Below are 22,888 nucleotides of genomic sequence, written 5' to 3' on the forward strand. Positions count from 1 at the left end.
TAGATATTGTCTTCGATATATTGTTTTTTTTCTATTTCCAGCTAGTTTTTATTTTTCTTCGAAAAAAAGTTTTTTTTCTGCGAAAGAAAAACTTTTTTTTCAGGACAAATCGATTGTGAACTCAATTTAGAATATCAATTTCCGTTGCAAACGTCAATAATGACCTTCACCCACTAGGACATGAATATCTGATAAATTAATGTCTGACAACTTGTCCTTTTTTTTGCACACATAATATAAATTAAGCAACGAATGAAAAGTAGGTCGTTTAATAAATTGGGAACGTTGATTCTGATCATAGATTTCTTTTTAATGAATCGTTCATTTATATATCATAAATAAATAATATTACATAAAAATTAGTAAAATTGCATTACTAAAAATTACATATTTAGATGTGATAACTGTTTGGAAATTTCTTAAAAGTGTCTAATTTTTTTTTTTGCAGTGAACAAGATTCATTGACCTCTCTTATTTTAGTAAAATGTGTATCAAAAACAGAACGTGTCAAATATCTTTATTTTTCTCTTCCGAAAGTTGACGTGTGAAGATTATTGATAAATAAGAGGTTTATAAAATGTATGATCTGATATAAATATGGTGAATTCCGAAGCTCATTATAAAGCATTGACAGTAATCTGCGATCATTTTTTTTTTTTTTTTTTTTTTTTGTTGACAAGGTGAAAGAATATTACTTACTGTGACAGTCGACAACCGTGGGCGATCCTTGAGTACCGGTTCCCGTGTTACCATTGGTTGTTGATGATTGTACAGCACCTAAACTTCGGTAACCTTCATCAGAGACCTCGCTACCGTTGTCTGAATGTTCACCATCGCCATGCGGTGACTTGGGATATTGGGGACTTTCTTTTCCGAAAGATTCACTCGTCTCGTCCTTGACGGGTGGACTCGGTGTTGGACTACGACTCGATGAATCTTCTTGACATTTGTAATTGTATATTGTTGGCTCATACTTTGGAGTGTCATCTTTATCTGTTGCTCTACGAGCAACGCCACCATCAACAACGTAACGTTTTGAAAAATCCTCAGAGAGAGGCACCTTTGCCTTGATCTCTTGGTGAAGGTCCTTTTTAGGATCCTGAAACATTGTTATTATTTTTTTTTTTATTAGTCATAGTTCACTATAGGCAAAAAATCATCAATTTGGAATAGAATAGAAAAAAATAATTGAGAGAATAATAATCACCTGATAATTATCCTGATGTCTGCTGTGATACATTTGTGATCGTCCATCGTATTTGACCTGTCGAATTTCTTCATTAAGCGCCTTTCGTGTTGGATCGAGACTTCTTGGTGATGTTGACTTGACATTTTCCACCTTTGGAGTTGGACTTCGCGATCTTGGATGTGTCTTCGGTGTTGGTGATCTGGACCTTAGTTTCCCGGCATCAGTTGATTGATGTGTTTGATTATTGTGGAACTTCCTTTGCGGTGTGGGACTCCTGGAACGATTGCCATTCTTCTTCACGTCTTCAATGAGAAGTCTGTTGGCGTGGTGTGGGGTAGGTGATCGAGATCGATTGCTCGAAATGCTCCTGGGGATTTGCAATGATAATGGCTGCTGATTTTGAGATTGTAATGTAGTGCCTGCGCAGGATCCGACGCTAGAGGCGGAACTGCGGCGGGTCCTTGGAGGTGATCTGAATGAAAAAATGGGGATTCCTATCGTGCTAAATATTCTGCGATAACAATTCTAAATTCTACCCTATCATTACGTAATTTTCTATTAAAAAAAAGAAAGAATTATAAAAATAATAAATAGAATATTTTATTTTCTCTAGAGGAAATTTTTAATAGAGAAGTTACGTAATTACTGTGGTATTTGTCATTGTTATGCAGTAAAAAATGGAGCGCTTTTTTTTTGAAATCTTTTGAAAATGAAAGGGACAGGACATGATGTGTGACTGGTATAAATTTTCTTACCGTTCATAATGCACCTGCGCGCTACCAAGATCGAAGGATCCACCAGCTTTTTGGATCAATTTCGCTGAGATCATTGATCGATGAGCTGAAAAGAAAATCTCTTTTATCCTCATCCTAATATAGTTTACAATTTTGATTAGTTTTGATATTTCGCTGATTCATATTTAAAAATTAATTTATAATTATTAATATATTGTTGGTTTCGAAGTGATATTTATTTTAAAGATATGTACTCTATTTAAAATAGAATATTAAAAAGACTCTTAAGGAAGTGAGGCACTCCATAAAAGATGAGGCATACGACTAACGCGTTATATCCTTGGGATTTTTTAACGAATTCGTTAATTTCGTTGATCGTTAAAGAGGTAATTGGCCAATCACATGGTTTAAAACTGCATTTAACATAGGAATTCCAGTGTGTTAGTCACTAACGGTTATTGTGAAAATTGAGGATTTGAATGCACATAAAAAGAGAGAGAGAGAGAGAGGGCATTGTCCTTAAGCGAGGGAATTCAAACTAGCTTTTAGATTAAACGTTATTCGAAAGAAATAATATTTGGTTAATAGAAAAAATAAAATAAATCTTGACGCCCAAAAATATATATATAAATACTCACAGGTTCGACATCGACAGGGGTCGTGCTTGTCCAAATAATGACTGAGGGTGTCCCAGCCTCCGCCCACTCGTACCATCACATGACTTCTCAGGATCCTCACGAAGATGAGAACCTTGGTGTCCCCAATTCGATATTTACCCTCGGAAACACGAATCATTGGAAATTGTGTCGGACAAGTGCATCTCTCAACCAGATCGCGAACCTTAAAAAAAAACAAAAAGATATTTAAATAATTTGACCAAAAGAGAAAAAAATGTTTTTCAAATTAATATTTAGAATTTTTACTTCTTTGGAAAGTAAATCTATCTATTGGAAACGCGAATCAATTTCACGCTTGTGAGAATTTTTATTATTCTCTTTTATTTTGCTTGGGTTCACTATATATATATATATATATATATATATATAAGGTTGTAAAATAATCGTTTCTGATTCAAGAGTCCGCCGCGATGACTCAAGAGTTTTCGATCGTGGAAAGAATACCCGCAATGTAACTATTATCGGCGAGTTAGAGTATTTCCACTTTCTACGCTAGAAATAACCTATCTCTATTTTTGTATTCTCTGATGCTTTTTTTTCGTCTTATTTCCTTTGTGGTTTATGAAAAGACAATATTTTCCGAGGAATCTGACAATTTTTTTTTTTTTTTTGAGCATTATTCTTTTTATCATATAGGAGAAATTATTTAAAGTTTAAATAATTTCTGAGAAGGGTTTTATCTATTTTTAACTGTTGCGTGTTATAAATAGCGATGTGATCGTCACTCTAAAACAATCAATCACGTTGTGAAATATACAAGATCATTAGAAGACAATATGCCTGAAAATTGGAAAAATCTTTTATTGTCGACTTTCGATGATATCAGGGCAATAAATGATACTGTCAGCGGTTTTCTTTGAACAATTTCTAGGTCAATTTAATCATTGTTAGACAATGTGCATTTTTTTCAAATTGCAATTAAATATGTAGCACTAAAACATAAATAATATTACAAAAAGTTAATTATTAAATACCAGAGTAGTTTATTATTAAAAAAAAAATTCTATAATTTGATTTTTTTTCTGTAAAAAGTTTGTTTTTTAATTGTATTTAATTTTTTAAAACATTTTATTTTTCAGGTCATTTCCACGTATAACAACATTGTAAGACAGAAAGGATATTATATGGAAAATAGCGGATCCTTGCTGCCAAAGATTTCAAAGACTATTTTCTTCTGCGTGAGATTCATCAAACGGTGAGTCGTTTTTTTTATTTAAACTTTTTTTTTTTACTTTGGGAAATGATACACTCCGATTAAAATATTTATTTGCAGTGATTTTGACAATATTATAAACTAATATTTACCGTAAATGGACCATTTGTCATATAGAATAATTTATCACATATATATCTCAAATCGATTAATAAATTATTCTAATGTCAAACCCTTTTATTAATCCAATTATATTTGCCTTAATTTGTCTATATTTTGATATATACTAAATGTTAGGCATTTTCCCCCGACTTGAATATTATATTGATCAATTCATATAGATTGTGTTATTGCATTGATTATCGTCTGAACACCCACCGATCTTTTGACACCGGTGAAAATTATTTATTAGGAGCACGCGGCGCGCAGGTAGTCGCTTATATACAAGATTCTTAGTCACGGCCGATTGAGAAATGATCTTACTGAGAATCGAGTATCGCGATACGTTTTCTCGTTGTTTCTCTGTTAGCGCGAGCGTATTTTACAATTATTTTGCAACCACTTGATTCCATGTCGTATATAGAAAGAGAGAAACGTTATATGCACTGCGACAAGTGGTTTATTGCCCAGCAATTAACTCGAATGTTTTGTCCAGTCGTCTTAAAGTTGTTTTCTATAAATAGCGAGAATGTATTTATAAAATAGTTGTATCTATATGAGTTTCTTGTTTGACGATATTTCACTTTCACACATTGTGTTGAATGTATTTTTGTCAGTTCAGTGGCATACATAACATGTTCACAGGTAGTTACATGATCTCTTATATATATGGTGTGATTGAATTATATAGTTGTAAATAGGTACTTTATTCGTAAAGGAAGCTATCAATTTTATTTTTATATAAATTTTACTATTTTTCAAATAGTAAAATTAAAATGAATTCTTACTTTTTTCTTTAAAGAATATTCTTGTATAAAATGTTCGTCTTTAATTTCTTGAGACATCTTGAGATTTCTGCCGTCTTTTGTTCTCATTATAAGGGGTAAAAATCAGAACTGAATCAGTGAAGCATAAGGGTCAAGTTCGTGTGCGGCAATGTTTATAGTATTGTTTTGTGTCGCAGTTGATAGATTGAAGTGATAACTTCCTGTAACGGTTGCATTGAACAAAAAAAGAATTGTCAATTGTTTTCAGTTTTCATTTATATTGATCAATATATATTTGGAACAAATATATATGTATGACGTGTGGAATATATACTTGAACGGAATAGCAATTAGCCTTTCATTTCCGAAATGTGTCAAACTACCTTCGTTTCGATTATAAGGCAATCTCAGAATTGCTTTGGAAAATAAGCCAATAGTAATTTTAGCAAATTTATGATGACTTATTGGAATTTGTAAAATGAGGTTACTCTCATTTTTTTCCCCTTGTGCAAATAGTTTCCATGTTTATCGATTACAGTTGCTGCTTTCATGTTAAAATTTAAATTTCTTTAATGGGGGTAAATTTGTTAAGATATAACATAGTTGATAATCTGATACAAGTGCGGTATGAAATTAATTCTCTACTGCAAGAATTTATGTCGAATTTGATTTAGGAAGTTTTTAAATTAAATTCTGTAGATAATATTTTTTATTCTTTATCTAAATTACTTTTTCAAAACATGTTTTTTTTTTTTTTTACTTTCGTTCTAAATTTACAACTCCAAAATTGTACTCAGTTTCGAAAGATGGATTCTGATCGTTATCTTCCAAAACTAAATCGCGTTTTGTAAGACGAGGTGTTGAAACGCCCGTGTGTGTGGTCATCATAGAGCTAGGCTGATGAGTTTACCATTTCTACTGAAAATTACCCAGAATTAAGTTTGAAGCCATAATCAGCCAATCAAGTTTCTCTTTTTGGATTGATGTTGTACACAAATTATAACTGCAATCCGAGCAGTTAGTCAATATATACTTCTAAAGAAACATACCGATTGACCAATCATTCTTGTTGCCAGCGGAAGTTTCACTCTAGAAATTAAATGCGAACAGAGGAGAAAGAAATTATATGATTTGAATTGTCATTGTTTTTTAAGGCGTCGAGGTCGTTCTTTGACCCTTTTTTTTCAAAATAATAATCCACGGCCAGTTGCTTTTGCAGGCTACGTTTCCTGTTTGTCAGACGTATTGAACTTACAGTCGCAGGAGCTACTGCATAAAGGCTATATGTATGTATAGTGGCAACGTGAATCGGGCGGGACAAATTGTATGGCGCATTGCAGGTGAGCGGACCGAATGAATGGTTATGATGCTATAATGCAAGGCCGTCTCGACTTACGTAACCTAACCCAACGATATAGAATAGAGATTAACAGTATTCGTTTAACAGATGAGACCATATAGTGAAAAAGAGAAAGAATATTAGAGAAAGAGGTGGAATTTGTTTGTTCCACAATCCAAAGGATGATTGTGATCTGGGCGTGTGCACATTCGTGTTCCTAGGAATAAAAATACATGGGGACGATGAGAGACAATCGACCGGTAAGAATTTGCCGACCTCGTGCCACAGAACCCTATCAGCGCGAGAGATTTCGCGCCATGAAAACATCCCTAACTAACGTTCATTGGCGTACATTTCCATTTATTTAACAAAATCGTCATCTAATTTTTTCAATTAATATTGAAATATTCCTCTAAGGATAACTGCGTTTTCCGTACACTTAAAAAATATCAATTCTAACAAAAAAAGAAAATACAATTTATTCCTCTTTCTTTATCTAGTTTTATATTCAAAATTTACAGTTTTACTCGAGCACTGCCACTAAAGTTTCCATCATGGAAATTTAGTTTCTCAAGAACGTGTTTGTGATATGATAGTCAATCGGCATACATGAATTTCTTCATAAAGTGCAGTATAATTTAGGTTCTTTTTAGCATTGATTTTATGTTAGATTGAATTTCGACTTTGCGATAAAAAAAATGGTTGTCATATTTTCACTGAGATCTTTGGAATGAAGTTTTTCTGATTTCTTTATAGGTCCCGTTATATGCTGTATTCCTATATGTACGATTCACAAAGAAAATTATTTTTATATATAGAAAGAATGATGGGATTTTTTAAGAAGAGAAAAAATTAATTAATGTTGGTTTATAGAGAGATTATTATCACAATTGGAATTTGAAAACAATAATAGCAATTACGGACGGTTGATGAAGAATGAAACAATGAAAAACGAAAGTGGCAAGGTTTAATGATTGTGTTGAGTTAATGGTTTTCTGAGTGGCTGCGCCATTGAGCACGTGAATGCATCTAGCTACCTATTTAGAAGAGAAGCTTCGTGCGGCGAAGAGGTAAAGATAGTATGTATATATATATATATGCAACACATGTTGAAGTAAACACGTTGTATCGTATATAGAGGCACGCGCAGAGGTCATGTTACAAGGACCTTGGGTGGGATGGAAAGCGTCGGGAACTGCCAAGATTAGTTTTCTTCGCGTTGTTACGTTAATGGACACGTTGACGCGGAAGCGCGCGAGAGCGGCATAAAAAAAAAAGAAAGACCCGGCCTCAAAAGATGGAAGGATAAACAGGAGATCTCTATGTATTGGGCTTGTAGCATGGTTCAACGTTCGCCTACTCTTTAGAACCGCGACGTTCATTGTAAGCATTTTACTTGGGAAGTCATTCGGGAAGTCGCATTCCCAACGAGGCGAGTGTGCGACTCGGAGAATCAGAGGCCATAGAGGTCAAAGAAAACCGTGTACCATGTCTCGATCATTTGGTCTTTAGTTGTGTCTTTTGTCCTTTGGCGATTCGCATGTTTTGCCACATGAAACATAATCCCATACTGCGCACAATTTCATCTTTTAAAATTGACCCACATTGATTGTTATTATCAATTATTCTCAACTCTCTTTTGAGTTAGTGAAAGAGTCGCACAATAATTAGAGAAATAGTGATTTGAGATCAGATTCAAAATTTAGCGGCTGATTTGACTATTTGGATCTTTAGAAAGAATTAAACAGCAATTATTTCTATATACTTTCACAATTTCTATATAAAGTGAACTTTAGAATAGATATTTTTTTTTTTAGCAAGTTGTAAAAGAATTTTCAATCCATTTGGAAAATATTATATCTACACAAAAGGTTGATTTGCGTTAAATGCAACTTTCATAAAATGGAAACGACGTTTTGAAGACAGCGAAGTAAATGCGTACATATAATATATACCAAGAAGAATTGCGCCGACAAAACTGACAATTTTCTACGTTTATATCAACGCCTGCGGTAAAGGCTTGTTAACCGATCATCTTTTTGCTCGGGAGATTATAATGGAAAGTGCCGCGCACCATTCTCGTTACAAGCGACTCTTTGACTTTTGCCATGATTGCAAATGATTGTTGCAATTTGTTGTCGCCAATGTTGATGACGACGAGTGCGCCGCTGCCTTGTTTTCTATAATCACAATTCATAGTCATTTTCAATATTACTGATACACTTCCTTCCGTCATGATATAATAACAACACGTATATATACAATAATAAATATGGGTACATTTATTATAAAGAAAAATATCATACATGTTTCACATTGAATTTGATTTGATATTATAGCCAACATTAGAGGTGGTTGTTTATCATTGCGTATAAAGGTATAATGAGGAATGCTTTCTATTTTCTTTCAACTGGTTTATCAACAAATGAGGAGTAGCGAGAAATGACAGAAGAGAAAAGTTAGTCCTGCTACCACCATCATCTATCCCCGTGGTACATAAGCACGACTAGAGAAAGTGATGGAACTCACCAAGATCCTGATGATTATCTTGGCGTTATCGATGAGAATAATCTTCCCAGAGAGCTATATAGGAGAGGGGGGGGGAAGGGGGTTATCGTGGGAAGAGAATAAGTGATCCAGGTTCTAACCTCTGATGTTGATTTCGACCTCATATCACTCACTCGTTGACACGTTTCATGAGCCTTTTTGCGACCCTAAAAGTCACCCCTTTAAAACTGCTTGTAAACCATATAGAGACCCCTTTCGCGGGATTATAACCGCAACTCTCGTTTCAGAAATGATATACAGTCTTCACACGTGAGATTACTGGCATTCTTAAATTATTCAAAAATTTCTTTTTGAAAACATCTGTTTCAAAATCGTTTTAATATAACCTATAAAAATTTAATTCCAAAATTGTTTAAATTATAAAATGATCTTTTTGCTATTGCGTATTATTTTATTTGCTTTCTATCAAAAAAGATATAAGGATCGTTTTGGTGTTTGCTGAGCATATATATATTTTCGAAGTAAATAGATAACAGGCATTTTTGGAAGGAAACTGGAACCCTCTGATAAGATTCGAAGGACGCAGATTGTGTACAGTTGTTTCAAAAACAAGGAAGTGTAGAGTATATATCTTGTAAATTGATTATGTAAAACGGTTTTCTTTTTTAGTACATAATTTTTATTTAACGTTTTGATAAATTTTCAAAGCAGATGCTTTATATATAACATGGACAGTAGGATATTTTGCATCGACAGGTTTCTTACGCTTATATATAGTGATAAACTCGTTAGAATAATAAATATTCAGAATTTCCCGTGATTTTGCTTTCTCCGCCCAGGAGTGAGTTAATTTGCAAGAAATCGCGGAGGAAGTATACGGGAAAATGGTACTTTATATACACACAAGTTTTGCAATATATACGTCAAAACATTTTAAAACACTTGTTACTAAAATTAATTTTATAATAATGCCTCGTAAATTGTATGAATGTTTGAAAAATCAATACGACTTGAGCAATTCATACGTCCTTGTTAGAATCGTATATACTATTGTCACAACTTTCAATCATTATCCGTTATTTCCTCTGTTTTGCAAATATGTTAAAATTATGGTTAGAGATTTTCTATTATATCTTCTATTTTTATCAAAAAATTGGTCAAGGTTTTAATATCCTTGTTAAATTGATTTAAAAATTAATGGTCTAGTTTTTTTTTCCCCCCAAAAAAAGCATCGTGGGAAGGTTTAGTTCTTCTTCCTAATAACCACGTTGAGATCGCAGCTGAACCTGTGTTTTAAGACAAGATATTTTTGTTAACATCGCGCGCCAACACGAGAGAGGAGGTAAACAAAAGAGAAGAAAAAAAAAAAAAACGGCGCAATAACGAGTGCGAAAGAAAAGGTTTTATATGTGGGCGGGCCACTCCTTCGAGTCCGAACGACTTTTAATAATCGTTTCGATTTATCAATACACCGATCCTAATTAGTAAGCTCCTTCTCTCTTAATTTATGCATATAATGTACTTCCTCTTTTTCATGGTTGCGTACGCGCCATCTTAGTTTTCTTACCCTGGGCCTCTTTGATATACACTTTATACACTCTACCCTCGTCTGTTTTTGTTGCAAATGAAAAAAAAAGAAAAAAGAAAGAAAAGAAAAGAGTAGCTCGCTGCTTTTGAAGTATCGCATCTAAATCAAAGGCAGTGCGACGCCCCCGCCCCCCGGAAGGCATTCGAGAGTTAATTCAACGGTTTGCGCGTACAGGAACTCCGCAAGAGTATTGATTACGCTAACATAGTGATTTATCCAGAAATTACATTCAGAGAAATGCTTCCTTTCAATGACAAGCAAACTGGCGTTGCGTAAAATCGACAAAATTAGCGTATCAAAGAGAAAATAGCGCTCTGGTATATATATATATATATATATATATATATATATATATATATATATATATATATCAAATATAATCAAGCAGATTGCAGGTTTGTTTGTGGTCCGTTTAAGAAAGTACTTTTAATGCATTTCGCTGATAAATTTTGCAATTTCTCATATATTGATCTAATTTGGCTCTCTCAATTATACTTTCAGATTATTGGTATCTTATTTTTTTTTTAATTATTTTTTTTTTGTAACTTGGAAAATTTTTTTATCAATATTCGTTTAAGTGATGTAGATTACTTTCATATGTTGCATCACCAGACGCATTTTTTTCATTCAACATCCTCTTTCACGAGAAAGGCTTTGTAAATAATAATAATAAGTCATCGATCATGTATGTCGATGTAGCCATTCACACATAAATCAATCGAGACATTTTGAATTTATTTATGGTTTCATACCTATCATATATGGAATTTTTTTTTTTTGTCAAAAAATTTCAAATCGGAAGGTGCTGCATTAGGTTTTGAGAAAATTGCATATTTGTATCAGGAGGAGTTTTAAGAAACTCTCATAAATGTTGAGATTGAAATCGTATGTTATGAGGGATTTCATATATGAATTTCTTGGAGTTTGTTATGAATGTCTTCGCGACTTTAAGTTATCAGGTATTTCGAGAGTGAAGGCAATTTTGCAGGTTTTCCTTGCGCAGCTTTTCAGAGGTCGTCCCGGCGCCGGCGTCTATGCAATCAATACCCCGCAATGGTTCTGCAAGCTCGAAACTTAGAGCTGTTCATTTGTATTCCGTTGATTCACTTTTCAGTATATAGCTTTCGTTGGATTTTCTCTATATAGTTGTTACAGGAACTCTTCAAATAAAGTTACAATTTATTGCAAAAAAAATTTTAATATTTGATTTTGATATCTTTAATCGAAATATTAGATAATATAATGTATTTAGGAATTGTGAACATTTAATGTTCAATTATCCGTTTATTCTTAACACCTCTCTTTTCATATTCTGTTAACTTAACAAGAAAAGCATACCTCCTCCATAATAATAGGTTAAAGGATGATGATTTCTTTAAAAGTACACTCGGTAAGAATTACATCATTATTTTAATTTATGAAGGTACATTGTAGCGGTAATACAATCTAAATATATACTTAAAATTTTTTTTCCCCATATGACGTATTATTATTTCTCAATCATAATCCGTCATTCATTAGCTTGATTTTTATGCCAATGTTGTTTAACGACCTCTTGATAATCGTTGGGTGCATATATAAGTAATTTTGCATCTACCGCAGTAACTTGTTTCTCGTTATACCTCTATTATAAAGAAAGAGCAAAATGAAGAATGATGGATCTTTGGAAAACTATTAACTTCTGTTTTTTATTTCACTATTTGTATAATTTACTATATATATATTGTATCAGAACTGTTTGCTCCTGACCACTTGGGTTGTCAAGTTTCCTGTTAATCAACATCGTTTAGAAGCACTTCAAGTGTACTTTATTGGAATAGCCTAGATGTTGCGGTCGAAGACATTAAGAAGGTGTCTTGTTAAACTTTCTTGTGCTTCTTATGTGAGAATTGCATCCATGAAAGTGATGCTTCATAATCGAACAAGATTTTTTCCACTGGAAGGTTTCTTTAAATTTTAGATTATTCAAAAATGAATAATTAATTAAAATCGACAATTTATTAGATTTTCATGTAATTTTTGAGAGGCTTGATGAAGAGATAAGCTTCAAGTTTGCTTTTTGTAAGAGGACTAATTTAAAGTTGAGCATCAAGTACTGTTCTCTACAAAGGAACCTAAAAGTGCTTAACTGCGAGAATAATAAGAGTTTCCGGAATTTGTATGGTATAAGGTAGGGAAATAATGTAGGTCGCCTGGCAGATTCTCGACTCTTTATTTAGAGAGGGATTACGGAGGAGGGTTTCAATTTTCATTGTTTTCACAAGGGTTGCGAAGTTCTTAAAAAGAGAATTTTTCTCAAGTTTTGAAATATTCAGACAATACATTTTAATATCATTTTCTTTTGATTTGAAAATGATTAGATGACAATTTATAAGTCTCGCGTTTCTTGACAATTTATTGTTGTATATTTTGAGAGCACGCAGCTGCCTACATATATATCAATTTATTTATATATATGAGGTGAGAACTAGCTAGAGAAATTGGACACAAATACCAAAATTCGATATCCTAATTTTCTTAGGTTATATTTTGTTGAATTTAATAAGAAATATTCTAATTATAACGAAACGTACTTTATATATAGAAAATTGAGAATTGTTGTCTTGTGGTTAATATTGGATAATTATCAATTAGGATTGAGTCAGTGGAGCAAAGATGTCGGTATTAAATTTCTGACCCATTTCTTTCTCTCGATAAATAATGATTAGCTAAGACTTTATAACCACAAGGAGACCTTGCACGGCTTAATAGCCTTCTCTTAGCTAAGATCTTAGGTTAATTGTATGTAATAACTAAAAGGCCATCAAATAGTTAGGAGACCCTTTTAAGGCATTCTATGAACACATGAGAGAGCTTCTCTCCCGATAAGAAGAGTTTCAAAATAAACCGCACGATTTTTATTAAAAAAAGATCAAAATTGGTTTCTGAGTCAGCAATTTTCCATCAATTGTTTATCCTTGTTTTTATTCTTTTAGATAATGAAAATTAGTTCGAAAAAATAAATAAACCATCGTTTTATAAAGATTGTTATTTAATTAATTTTGGTGCGATAAAAGAGATTAGGAGGGCATTTTTGACATAATGAAGAGGAATGAGATAATAATTGTTTTATTGTGGTGCAAAATTTGTCACCTCGACAAACAGAAGACGCTATATATATATAATGTTTGAATGAGAGGGATCTAAATTCTCAGGGGCTATAACCTCATCGTGTTTGGTAGATAAGACCCTCTGATTCATGCGGCGTTATTTAGAGCTAAGCGATGCTTTGAAAATTCGCATCAGACGGCATTTAGTCATTGCTGCATATTATATATTTAGCTTTATTGCCAGGGCAAAGAGAGAATTTCCGCGTTAACATTTTCCACGGTGCCCATTTCTAAGAAAATTGACTCACCAAGTGCATACATATAAATATTCGATACGCGAGTACATATTTAGAGAATAGGCTTTTAAATGCGATTATAAAGCACCTGGCGTATAAAAAAAAAAAATGGAGATTTATTGCTAATTTGTCTTGTAGCTAAGGAATTCTTGCGAAAATGTAGAACAAAGGGCATTAAAAAATACTTTGAAATTATAAAAATACTTAAGTAAATAGTCATGTTTTTCAAGTGAATTTAGAATTTTATATATAAATCTATATATTATTATTCAATGAGATTTCAACATATTAACACTTATAATCCATTAATTAACGAATCATGTTAATTATGAAGTCTAGGGGGCTTTTAAATTTCTGATTATATTACTTTCTCAACACGCACTAAACCCGTTATTTGAATTACTCTCCAGTATTACGGTAAATAAAGTGACATTTTATTTTGAGTGGTGAGAGTTCTTGATAAAATGGGGACATTTTATCATTTATTCATCTATTGCTTGATGAAGTTATATATATAATTTTTTTCTTTATATTTACCCTCGAAAAAAAAAATAGTTTTTGCTATATATAAATTTAAATGTTTCGCCGCCTTGTTTACAACGTTGGAAAAACGTTCGACTGTCATAAACACTCGAGCTCGAGAAATAGATTCTAACCGGTATTATAAATAATAATGTTGAACATTGCAGCTGTGTTTTAATGCATTTATAACACCGTTGGCGTTATCATAGACACAAAAATTTAATAATTCATTAATTAATTTTCAATAGCAGTTGCATTTTTACAATTTTATTGTCGAATAAATTATTCTCGAATTTATTCAATGAGATATTGATTTTCATTAGCGAGAGAGTATTTAAGAATTAATTTTATTTAATTATATCCATTGAAAGCTTAATTACTTGATGTTTTATTTTTTTTAAATTGAAAATATGTTTCATGAGAAATTAAGAATAATTTTGCAATATGTAAATATATAGTTTATATAATTATATACTGCAGTGCCATTATATTATATATTATATTATATATATTTGAAACATTTCACAAGTATTGTTTATAATTTTATAACTTTTGTTGAACCAAGATCATAAAAACTTCGAGGAGGAATGTTAATATTTCTTTACGAGGAGGTGTGGACTATGAAATAACAACATTTCATTTCCTGACTTTCAATTGACAATTTTATCCCGCTAGAGTGTCAATCGGACATTATCAGATCTTTATTTTTCTTCACCATATTCTTATTTGACACTTTTGTTAAATACGGTTGACGTGATAGGCATTCATTTAGTTACTTGTTGGGTATATTTTTGACAATCTTCCAGTTAATAATATCGCAAATGATTAGAAAAAATAATATAAATTAAATAAATAATTATTAGTAATAATAATTATTTTTTAATAATTTTTCTTTTTCTCTTTTTTCTTTAGTATTATGTTCATTATCATCAATTTAATAATGTAGTTGAAATTAATTGCGCAACGGTTTGATGAATAAAATACAGAGAGAGAAATATATATATATATAAAATATGTTGTGAAATGATTGAGAAATAATCTTGACGGTAAATTATATTGTAAAAAATGCAAAACAGTAATTCCAGTTTCCACACGATGATCGTTAATATTGTGATCGGTCTATTTGCGTCGCAAGTTTATTTTATTTTTTTAATATAAATATGATATATATATAGGTGAACACTTACGATAACTTATCGAATATGAGACGAGCCAAGTTATATGTAATTTTATAATCGGATTTGCTCTTTAAGCCGATTAAATTAAATAAAAGAAATACGATATTGATTTAAAAATTTATGTAGTTTTTTGAAAAAAATTTCAAGTTCTATAGGAAATTGAAAAAAAGTGAACATTTAGAGGAAACTCCCATTGAAATTGCGCTTGAACTTGACACGAAACGGCTGGGAACGATCAATACGAGCTTTTGGCGCTTGCGAGGCGAAAGCTCACAATGTAAGGCCGATGGCTTCTGCGTGTAAGCTCTATAGAATATCCCATAAGTATTGTTACGACTGTCGAGAATTTTTATAGAAATCCACGCGAACGTGAATGTCTAGACGAATTGATTTCCACGTTTTTTTTTTTTTCGTGAACGCATATTCGAATTCATCTCTCATTAGCGGTAACATATCTTATACAAGTAAATTAACTCGTTGTAATAATTTCTTATTTAACAATTTAAACTTGTCAATTCTTTTCTGTTTTTCTATTTTTCAGTTTATTTGTCATATTTTCAAAATTTATTGGAAAAATTTGTCATATTTTGTTCTCGATAATATTCTTGATATATATATTATATATCTAGCTGGGGTCGATTATCTTTTCTCTGACTCGCATAAAAGGAATTTTCAAACTTTCTAGGAAAATTGTTTTCTCTCCACGTATTATGTAGATTTCAATCAAAAACTTATGATATAATATATATTTATCGTAGAATTTGTGTGTGAATCGGTCTTGAAAATTGACTCATTGTGGACAGTCGTTATCCCTCTTAGATTCGCATCTTACTATAACGCGATAAGATAATAATGTATAAGACAGTTCACGTGTAAATGGTTATACACACGTGAGTTTATTTTTTCCTATTGGAAAATGTTGGCTTAAAATGAAAATATTACGCCTCACGTTATCGTAAGGACGAATGTTTCATGATTTTTTTGTTTCTTCATGAATGATTAGATAAAATTTCGTTGCGGAAGTATTTCTCTGAAGCATGTCAAACACAAGAATTCAATGAGAAACACGTATTATCCATTAAGTTTTAAACCATAAATCTTGGATCTTTTTGAACATTGCAAAGTGTCTTATACTATATATTTATATATAAATATATTTCTTAATCACATTAATGTGATTCTTTTGTTTTTCGTAAATTATATCTCGTTATTGAAATTGTCATTCTTTGTGTCACGTATTGTTTCTAATCAACGAAACATCTGATCACGTTTTATTAAACCGGCATCTCGCGATATGCTTGAAAAATTGCTTATATTATTATTTTTAACTGTTATGGGAATTATTAATTATATTTTTGTGATATAAGTTATTTTTGTGTAATTATAATTATTTTTTTACACTGAAAAAAATTTATTTGAATCAAATCAACTGTATTTAAATAAATAATTTCTGTACAAGAAACAAATAAAATTTAATTGACTCATATGTAAAAGTTATTTGGTTCAAGGAAATATTTATTTGATATATAATAGTCAAGATTATTTGAATCAAATAAATGTTTTTTCAGTGCATGGAAAATTATAAATATCAAATTTAATAAAAGTATTTTCAATTCATGGAAAATATGGCGAAATTTTCATATAAATGAAAGGTTTTTTCCTTTTTCTCGTTTCACCAACTTATTCTCTTTCAGAACTTTTAATTTCGAGTTACAAGAGATATAAATTATAATCAGCTTAAAATATTTTCGAATGTGTGTATGTATTTAATTTTTTTGAATCCAAGAGAGTGTGAAGTTAATCCTATTTTTTTTTGTCAATAAAAGAAGCGAATGCAGTTAGAGAAGTTGCATTCTCGCAAGTTCTATAGGAAGTTGCAGCTGCAAGTGAAACGCTTTTCTTTGACATTCAAGTTTATCTTGTACAAGATTTGCCTGTTTTTTAATGAGCATATACGGTTTTTTTTCACTTTTTTTTTTTTTACTTTTGTTGTTTTTGACTCTCATCTCTATTTTCCCCTTTTTTTCATCGTACGCTTTGGAATCCTCCTCAGTAGAAAGAGAATTTCCTGAATTCTTCAGTTTGTGTAGTCGCACTGCGTGTGTTAAATTTTACGTAGGTGCGTTTACGCCTTCTGAATTAAAAGTAGAACTTAGTTTTCGGTGATGAGAATAACAAAAAAGGAAAAAAAAATTAATTCAGCGTTTTTTAAAAATGAACATTTTATTATTGAAATTCTTTTTTGAAATATATATATATATTTGAGTTAATAGAAAATTATGTTAAAATTGCCCTTAAATTTCAGTTATAATTCTTTATCTATATTGATATAACCGGTTACGATAAATCAATCGATTTTATCATATATTTATTTTCGATATATTATGTCGAGAAAATAAATGCGTTATGAAATTTACATATATTAAAGAATTCTTAATACGTCATATATTATTATAATAGTATATATTGTGCATAATTAACCATTATATCAATTTTATTATGTTTATGATTTAGTTTAAAGAAAATTAATTTTCAACTTTTTCCATTTAGAGAAAAGTTTTGTTTCAAACAAATTTTTTTCTTGTGCGAGAAAATAATAAAAAACTGATAATGGAAGGTATTATTTATAGATTAATAATATAAGAGCAATAAAATATATCTGATAAGGAGATTGGAAAAATTGAATTTTATGGGAAAAATACATGTGTGTGTAAAATGGGGTAAAAAAAAAACTTGTCGCGATTCTCTTTTGCGAACTTGACGCTGCTCCTTATTATATGGCTTACGTTAATTGCCCGTACGCGGATCGATTCGAGATCTTTGATTTCATCTGAAATCCGGTATACCTACACACTAAGAAGAGTTGTCGCAATAGATTGGTCGCATATGTGTCTCGCGTGCCTCTCGCTGATACTTTTCTTTTTTCTTTTTTTTTATTCCCTCCCTTTCTGAAATAACGAGCCCTGACTATATAACTTTTACGAGTCGTTTATCGAAAGGAGCTTCTTTGCGCACTCAATACCTATTCTATCTATCGGCTCTATAAGCCAAGAAATCTTGAATTCCTGCGTGAGTCGACGCATGCCGGCGTTATCTTAAAATCCTCGTCGGCTTCTTGTCAGTTTGAAAATGCTTCGAGTTAAGGATATTGTCTCGATTAAGAATAGAGACTAAAGGATATATAAGACATGGTTCGCGATTGTCGGCCTAAGAGGAAAATTAGAAGCGATTGCCATAAAGAGGAGAATGAGAGAGAGAGAGAAGTAGGGGGAGAAAGTAGCTCTCCCAGGCGTTTGGTTCATGACAGTAATAACATCGAAGATAGCAAAGTCTGATTGTAAGCGCGCGGCACAAGGCGCATGATTAATCGGTGCATTGAGTCGTGCACTTGCGACAAAACCAAACGCCAATGTAATTATTGTGGAATGAATCCGTGCACGAAGCACGTTTTTTTCGGGGTGGAAAAAAAAAATGAAAAAAAAACGAAGAAAATTAAGAAGGATAAAAAAAAAATAGTAAAGTCACCGTGCTCTCAAATCCATTCTATATAAGAACTTATATATATCGAAGAATAAGCCAAAGGCGATATCACGCCTGTCCCACGCCGATAAAACTTGAGCATTGTCTTTTACCCAAGTCAAAGCACACTCTTGACCCGGAGTTGTATATATAGCTATGCTCTCGATCCTATTGTGTGCACTTTATAGATCGACATCGCGTCGCGTGGCGTGTGACGTTATTGATTACCATGTTTCTCACAGGCCTCTTTTCGATTAGCTTAAAACCTATATAAATATAGGAAAGAAAAAAGATTGGGAAAAAAAAAATAATGAAGCTTATGAGAAAACCGAGTGCGCTAGTTTTTTTCATTTATTAGTATAGGACTTGGATAAGTTGTATATATATGATAAAGAAGTGAAAATAGTTAGGTGTTACTAAAAGTATATTATAGAGAAATAGTGGAGAGTAGGTCACATTGCAAGAAATAAATGATCGATACACCCACATTTCCGATTGCATTCATCCTCTACTGTGTGTGGTTGGAATAGACAGTGCTGAAATTGTACATTATCCGCGATGACTCTAGTAATTTGCTTCTAAGAATGCGTATTTATTTGCAATAAACAGGAATTCAAAATTGCAGGTTTGGTTTTTTTTTCAAAAAGCTTGTAACGCATTTTGAAGAAAAGAAGCTAAATTTTAGTTTAAAATCAATTTTTGTTTTTGGATGGATGAAAAATCTTCTAAACATTTGTCTACTTCTGCATAACAACCATATACTGAAACAGAAAATCTGTTGTTTCAAAAAAACAGCAGATTGAGACTAGAATTTTTTTCCATGGCATCCAAAACAAAAACTGATTTTACATAATTCCCACGGTTGTTTCTCGTCTTCAACTTGTATTCAAATTGATATAGGAAAATTATAAAAAGAAATACTCACCATTTCGTCGAGGCTCTTTAAATCATTGGTGACAATTTGTGGTTGAGGTCCATAAATTAGACAAGGCTCCTCCTGTTGCATATCAGCGTATTCATCATCGCTATCATCATTATTTGTTCCATTGGTCGCTTTATTTTCAGCGGCAATTTCACGATCGATTTGTCGTTCCATTTGCACTAACATGGGTGCCAACATGCCAAATTTGGCACCACGTCTTGCAACTTCCAATAAACAAAGTATCACGTGCCGCTCGTTTTTGCGCATTATCAAGTCATCAGTCTCAAAGAGAAGGCATTCAATGATACCGAGACTGTTGCGGCACCAACTGATGAAGTTGGACACGTTGTCCCGTGCAAAGAAAGTACCGGCCTTCGCGTTTGGTAGAAAGGCCACATCGCTCAACTGGCTCATTGGAACTGCCAACGATGAGGTTATCGAGCGTGTCATGATCTTTCGAGCCTGCCTCCTTGCCACATATTCAGACGCTGATTTTCGCACGTTATTCGCGTGCTGGAAAAAAAAAGAATACACTTTTATTTACACCCTTTAACCAATACAGAGATCCTTAATTAGACAAGTCATTTCATGTTGATTCAAGGTGAAAAATATTAAAGAGATAAGATTCTTTAAAGGTGAACATAAAAAAAATACGTGTGAAAAAAAAAATTGAAAATCATTGTGTTAACATTTCGAATTTATTCAGAGAGTTACAAAACTGAAAAATTTTCGTTTGGATATAAAAATAAATCTGAATTAATTTATAGATTTTCTGTGGCAGAGAATTTTTTTGCAATAATATTTTAGCAGGTGTAGAAAAAATTTTAGTTACTGTAGCAAATTTTGTCAGTGAACATATTAGATCTGTAATTCGCTTTGTTGTATTTTAGATTTTTTTCCCCCTCTCCATTTAATTGTAATAATTCTGAAACAAATGTTGCGGACAATTATCTTCTATGACTTATTATTAATGTCATAAATTCATAGAAAAGTCTCCTTTCAAAATTATTTTATTGGTTGTCATAATAATAGCAATGCTACTTCAATTATTTTGAGCTTTATGGGCGGATTTGACAGTAATTGACGATAATGCTTATTTCGTGGCGCGAAAGGTTAAGTAATATCAACTATCACAAAATCATAAATACCAGGTTAATAATTTATATACTTTCTAACATTTTATACTTTCTAATCATATACCTTTTCCGGACTTTAAATAAATTATTCATTTGAATGATAAAAAATGACATTTATTTGAAAACACTATATTTTTTCAAAAAAAAAGAATAATCGTGCTTTTTCGTAGATTTTGAAATCAATTATCTTCTCTATATTCCTTTATATAGGGAAACATTTATTTTCTATATAATTTGAATAATTTGAAAAAAAAAATGTAAACATGGGCGTAATACAATTTATTTTCTATATGGACGCTTGTGAAATATTCTTGTAAAAACATATTTGAATGAGGGCAAAAAGAATATTGATAAAAAAAATTCTTCTTACGGTAACTTAATTAGTTAAATTCTCGCAATTGTGTCTCCTTGCTCCTTTCAACTGTAACTGTGTAAACGTTTGTATTTAAGAACATGTTACTCTTTATATCTTCAAACGAGACTTCGATCCAGCAAGTTTTTTTTTTCGTATTATATAGTAAACGAGCCAACGCGTAGAAAATAGGTGGACACGGCTATTAATTATTTGGTAGCGAGCCGACGTCTTGTCTTTTCATACGACAACCTCTGTGCTGGTAATACCTTTCACTGTATACACGATCTCTTATAGGCTTCTATATACTCTTCCCTTTTCTTTATATACATATATAGTTTCACGAAAGGTAGAAAATATTTCATCTTGATTTCAAATCTTTTGAATCTTTATTAAGAATGACTGCTCTCAATGAAATGAATCAATAAACACTTGAATAACGTGAAATTTTTTTTTTCCCATATGTAAAATAATTTGCATAATTTATCACTTATTTGATGATTGAATATATTTTACGAAATTGACATATAGTTTTCATTTTTTTATGTTTGAAATATTCAAAATGTCGATAGAAAAAAAAAATTGGAGGGAAAAATTATTTTGATGGCAAAAATAATAGTGTGAGAAATAGTTTGCGGTATTGTCTTATAAATGTATATATAATGCCCACGCATTTGCTCTGATCATTGTCCCTGCATTCTCACGCAACTATATTATGGTGACGTTTGATCCAGTCTAGAAAATATATACTGTCTCGATATTCTGACGAGGAAATAAATATAGCAATATGATCAATTTATTTATCGAAGACTTTTCAAAGATTTGCAACTGTTGGGTAACTATGTGTGCGTGTGTGTTTGTTTGTGATTACGAGATTAAAGTATCACCGATATGTTTCGATAAAAGTTGTTAGTGTCATTTCAGTCCATTCAAGTGTCAGCTGACAATCGTCTATTTTCTGAAAAGACTCGATTGGATCGTGTATATATATATAGAAAGAGGTTGTTTTTTTTTTTGCCAATACGCTATCGCTATCTAATTCTCGCGCATACATAATTATACATTATATACTCTAATTAGCTGCATTCATTAAGAAACTTGAGAATGAATTTTCAGAATTTTAAGGGCATGACCCCAATTTCTTAACGAGCTTCAAAGACAATTAGTCTGATTAATTTGCATATACGTATTGAGTAATTATTATTAATTACTTATTTTTCTTCACTGTAATTTTTTTCATCAAATAACAAAAAAAAAATATATTTAAGAAATTTTCTATAAAAATTTTAGTAAATATATTTATTTTCCTTCAAAATGTTATTTTTTGCAAAAGAATTTAAAGAATTTTTCTTAAAAAAAATTTATTAAAAAAAATTTATGAGCTGTAAATAAGTTTTGCCTCCCTTTGGTGCTTATACATTTTTGTAAAGTTTATTTCGTCATTTCGACCGCAATGAATAAAAAGCTACTTATAAGGTGCATGTACTGACAGCACTTAACTTACATTTTTATGTGGAATTTTCTTGAAAAATTTAACTCTTATGTGGGGATAAATTTATGGATCGTTCAATAAAGCTTAAAATGTAGTTTCATCCGTTCGTTAAATTTCCAAGTCTTTTTACGACACACACATACACATATGTATATATATATTTGTCCTATACACATGGGTCCTGTTGCTTATGGGATTTATATATTTTCGTACCGCAATGCGTGTATGTGTTTAAAGAACGAATTCACATATGCACACATAGCAAGAA

The 22,888-nt window shown here is 31.6% G+C and overlaps 1 protein-coding gene and 1 long non-coding RNA gene across 5 annotated transcripts in view; one reads left to right on the forward strand and one right to left on the reverse strand.

Annotated features, from left to right (window-relative positions):
• LOC127290610 (uncharacterized) overlaps positions 1-22,888 on the forward strand; it is an 87,472-nt gene that overhangs the window by 27,796 nt on the left and 36,788 nt on the right. For both annotated transcript variants that reach the window (XR_007844396.1, XR_007844397.1), the window contains exon 6: positions 3,680-3,795. This is a non-coding gene — a long non-coding RNA (uncharacterized LOC127290610). The remainder of the gene's footprint in view (positions 1-3,679; positions 3,796-22,888) is intronic.
• LOC127290609 (GAS2-like protein pickled eggs) overlaps positions 1-22,888 on the reverse strand; it is a 50,873-nt gene that overhangs the window by 6,087 nt on the left and 21,898 nt on the right. Inside the window, exons 3-7 of one of the 3 annotated variants that reach the window (XM_051319305.1) lie at positions 19,644-20,153; positions 2,562-2,763; positions 1,945-2,029; positions 1,208-1,463; positions 700-1,099 (exon numbers count right to left, since the gene is read on the reverse strand). In XM_051319305.1, the coding sequence (XP_051175262.1) occupies positions 700-1,099; positions 1,208-1,463; positions 1,945-2,029; positions 2,562-2,763; positions 19,644-20,153 (1,453 nt within the window). Of the gene's footprint in view, positions 1-699; positions 1,100-1,207; positions 1,662-1,944; positions 2,030-2,561; positions 2,764-19,643; positions 20,154-22,888 lie in introns of all 3 variants that reach the window. The other 2 variants (XM_051319304.1, XM_051319303.1) reach the window with 2 other exon arrangements.

This window comes from Leptopilina boulardi, unplaced genomic scaffold, assembly GCF_019393585.1.
Source record: "Leptopilina boulardi isolate dan_hultmark-lab unplaced genomic scaffold, ZJU_Lbou_2.1 LbouV2_72, whole genome shotgun sequence".
Taxonomy (NCBI): domain Eukaryota; kingdom Metazoa; phylum Arthropoda; class Insecta; order Hymenoptera; family Figitidae; genus Leptopilina; species Leptopilina boulardi.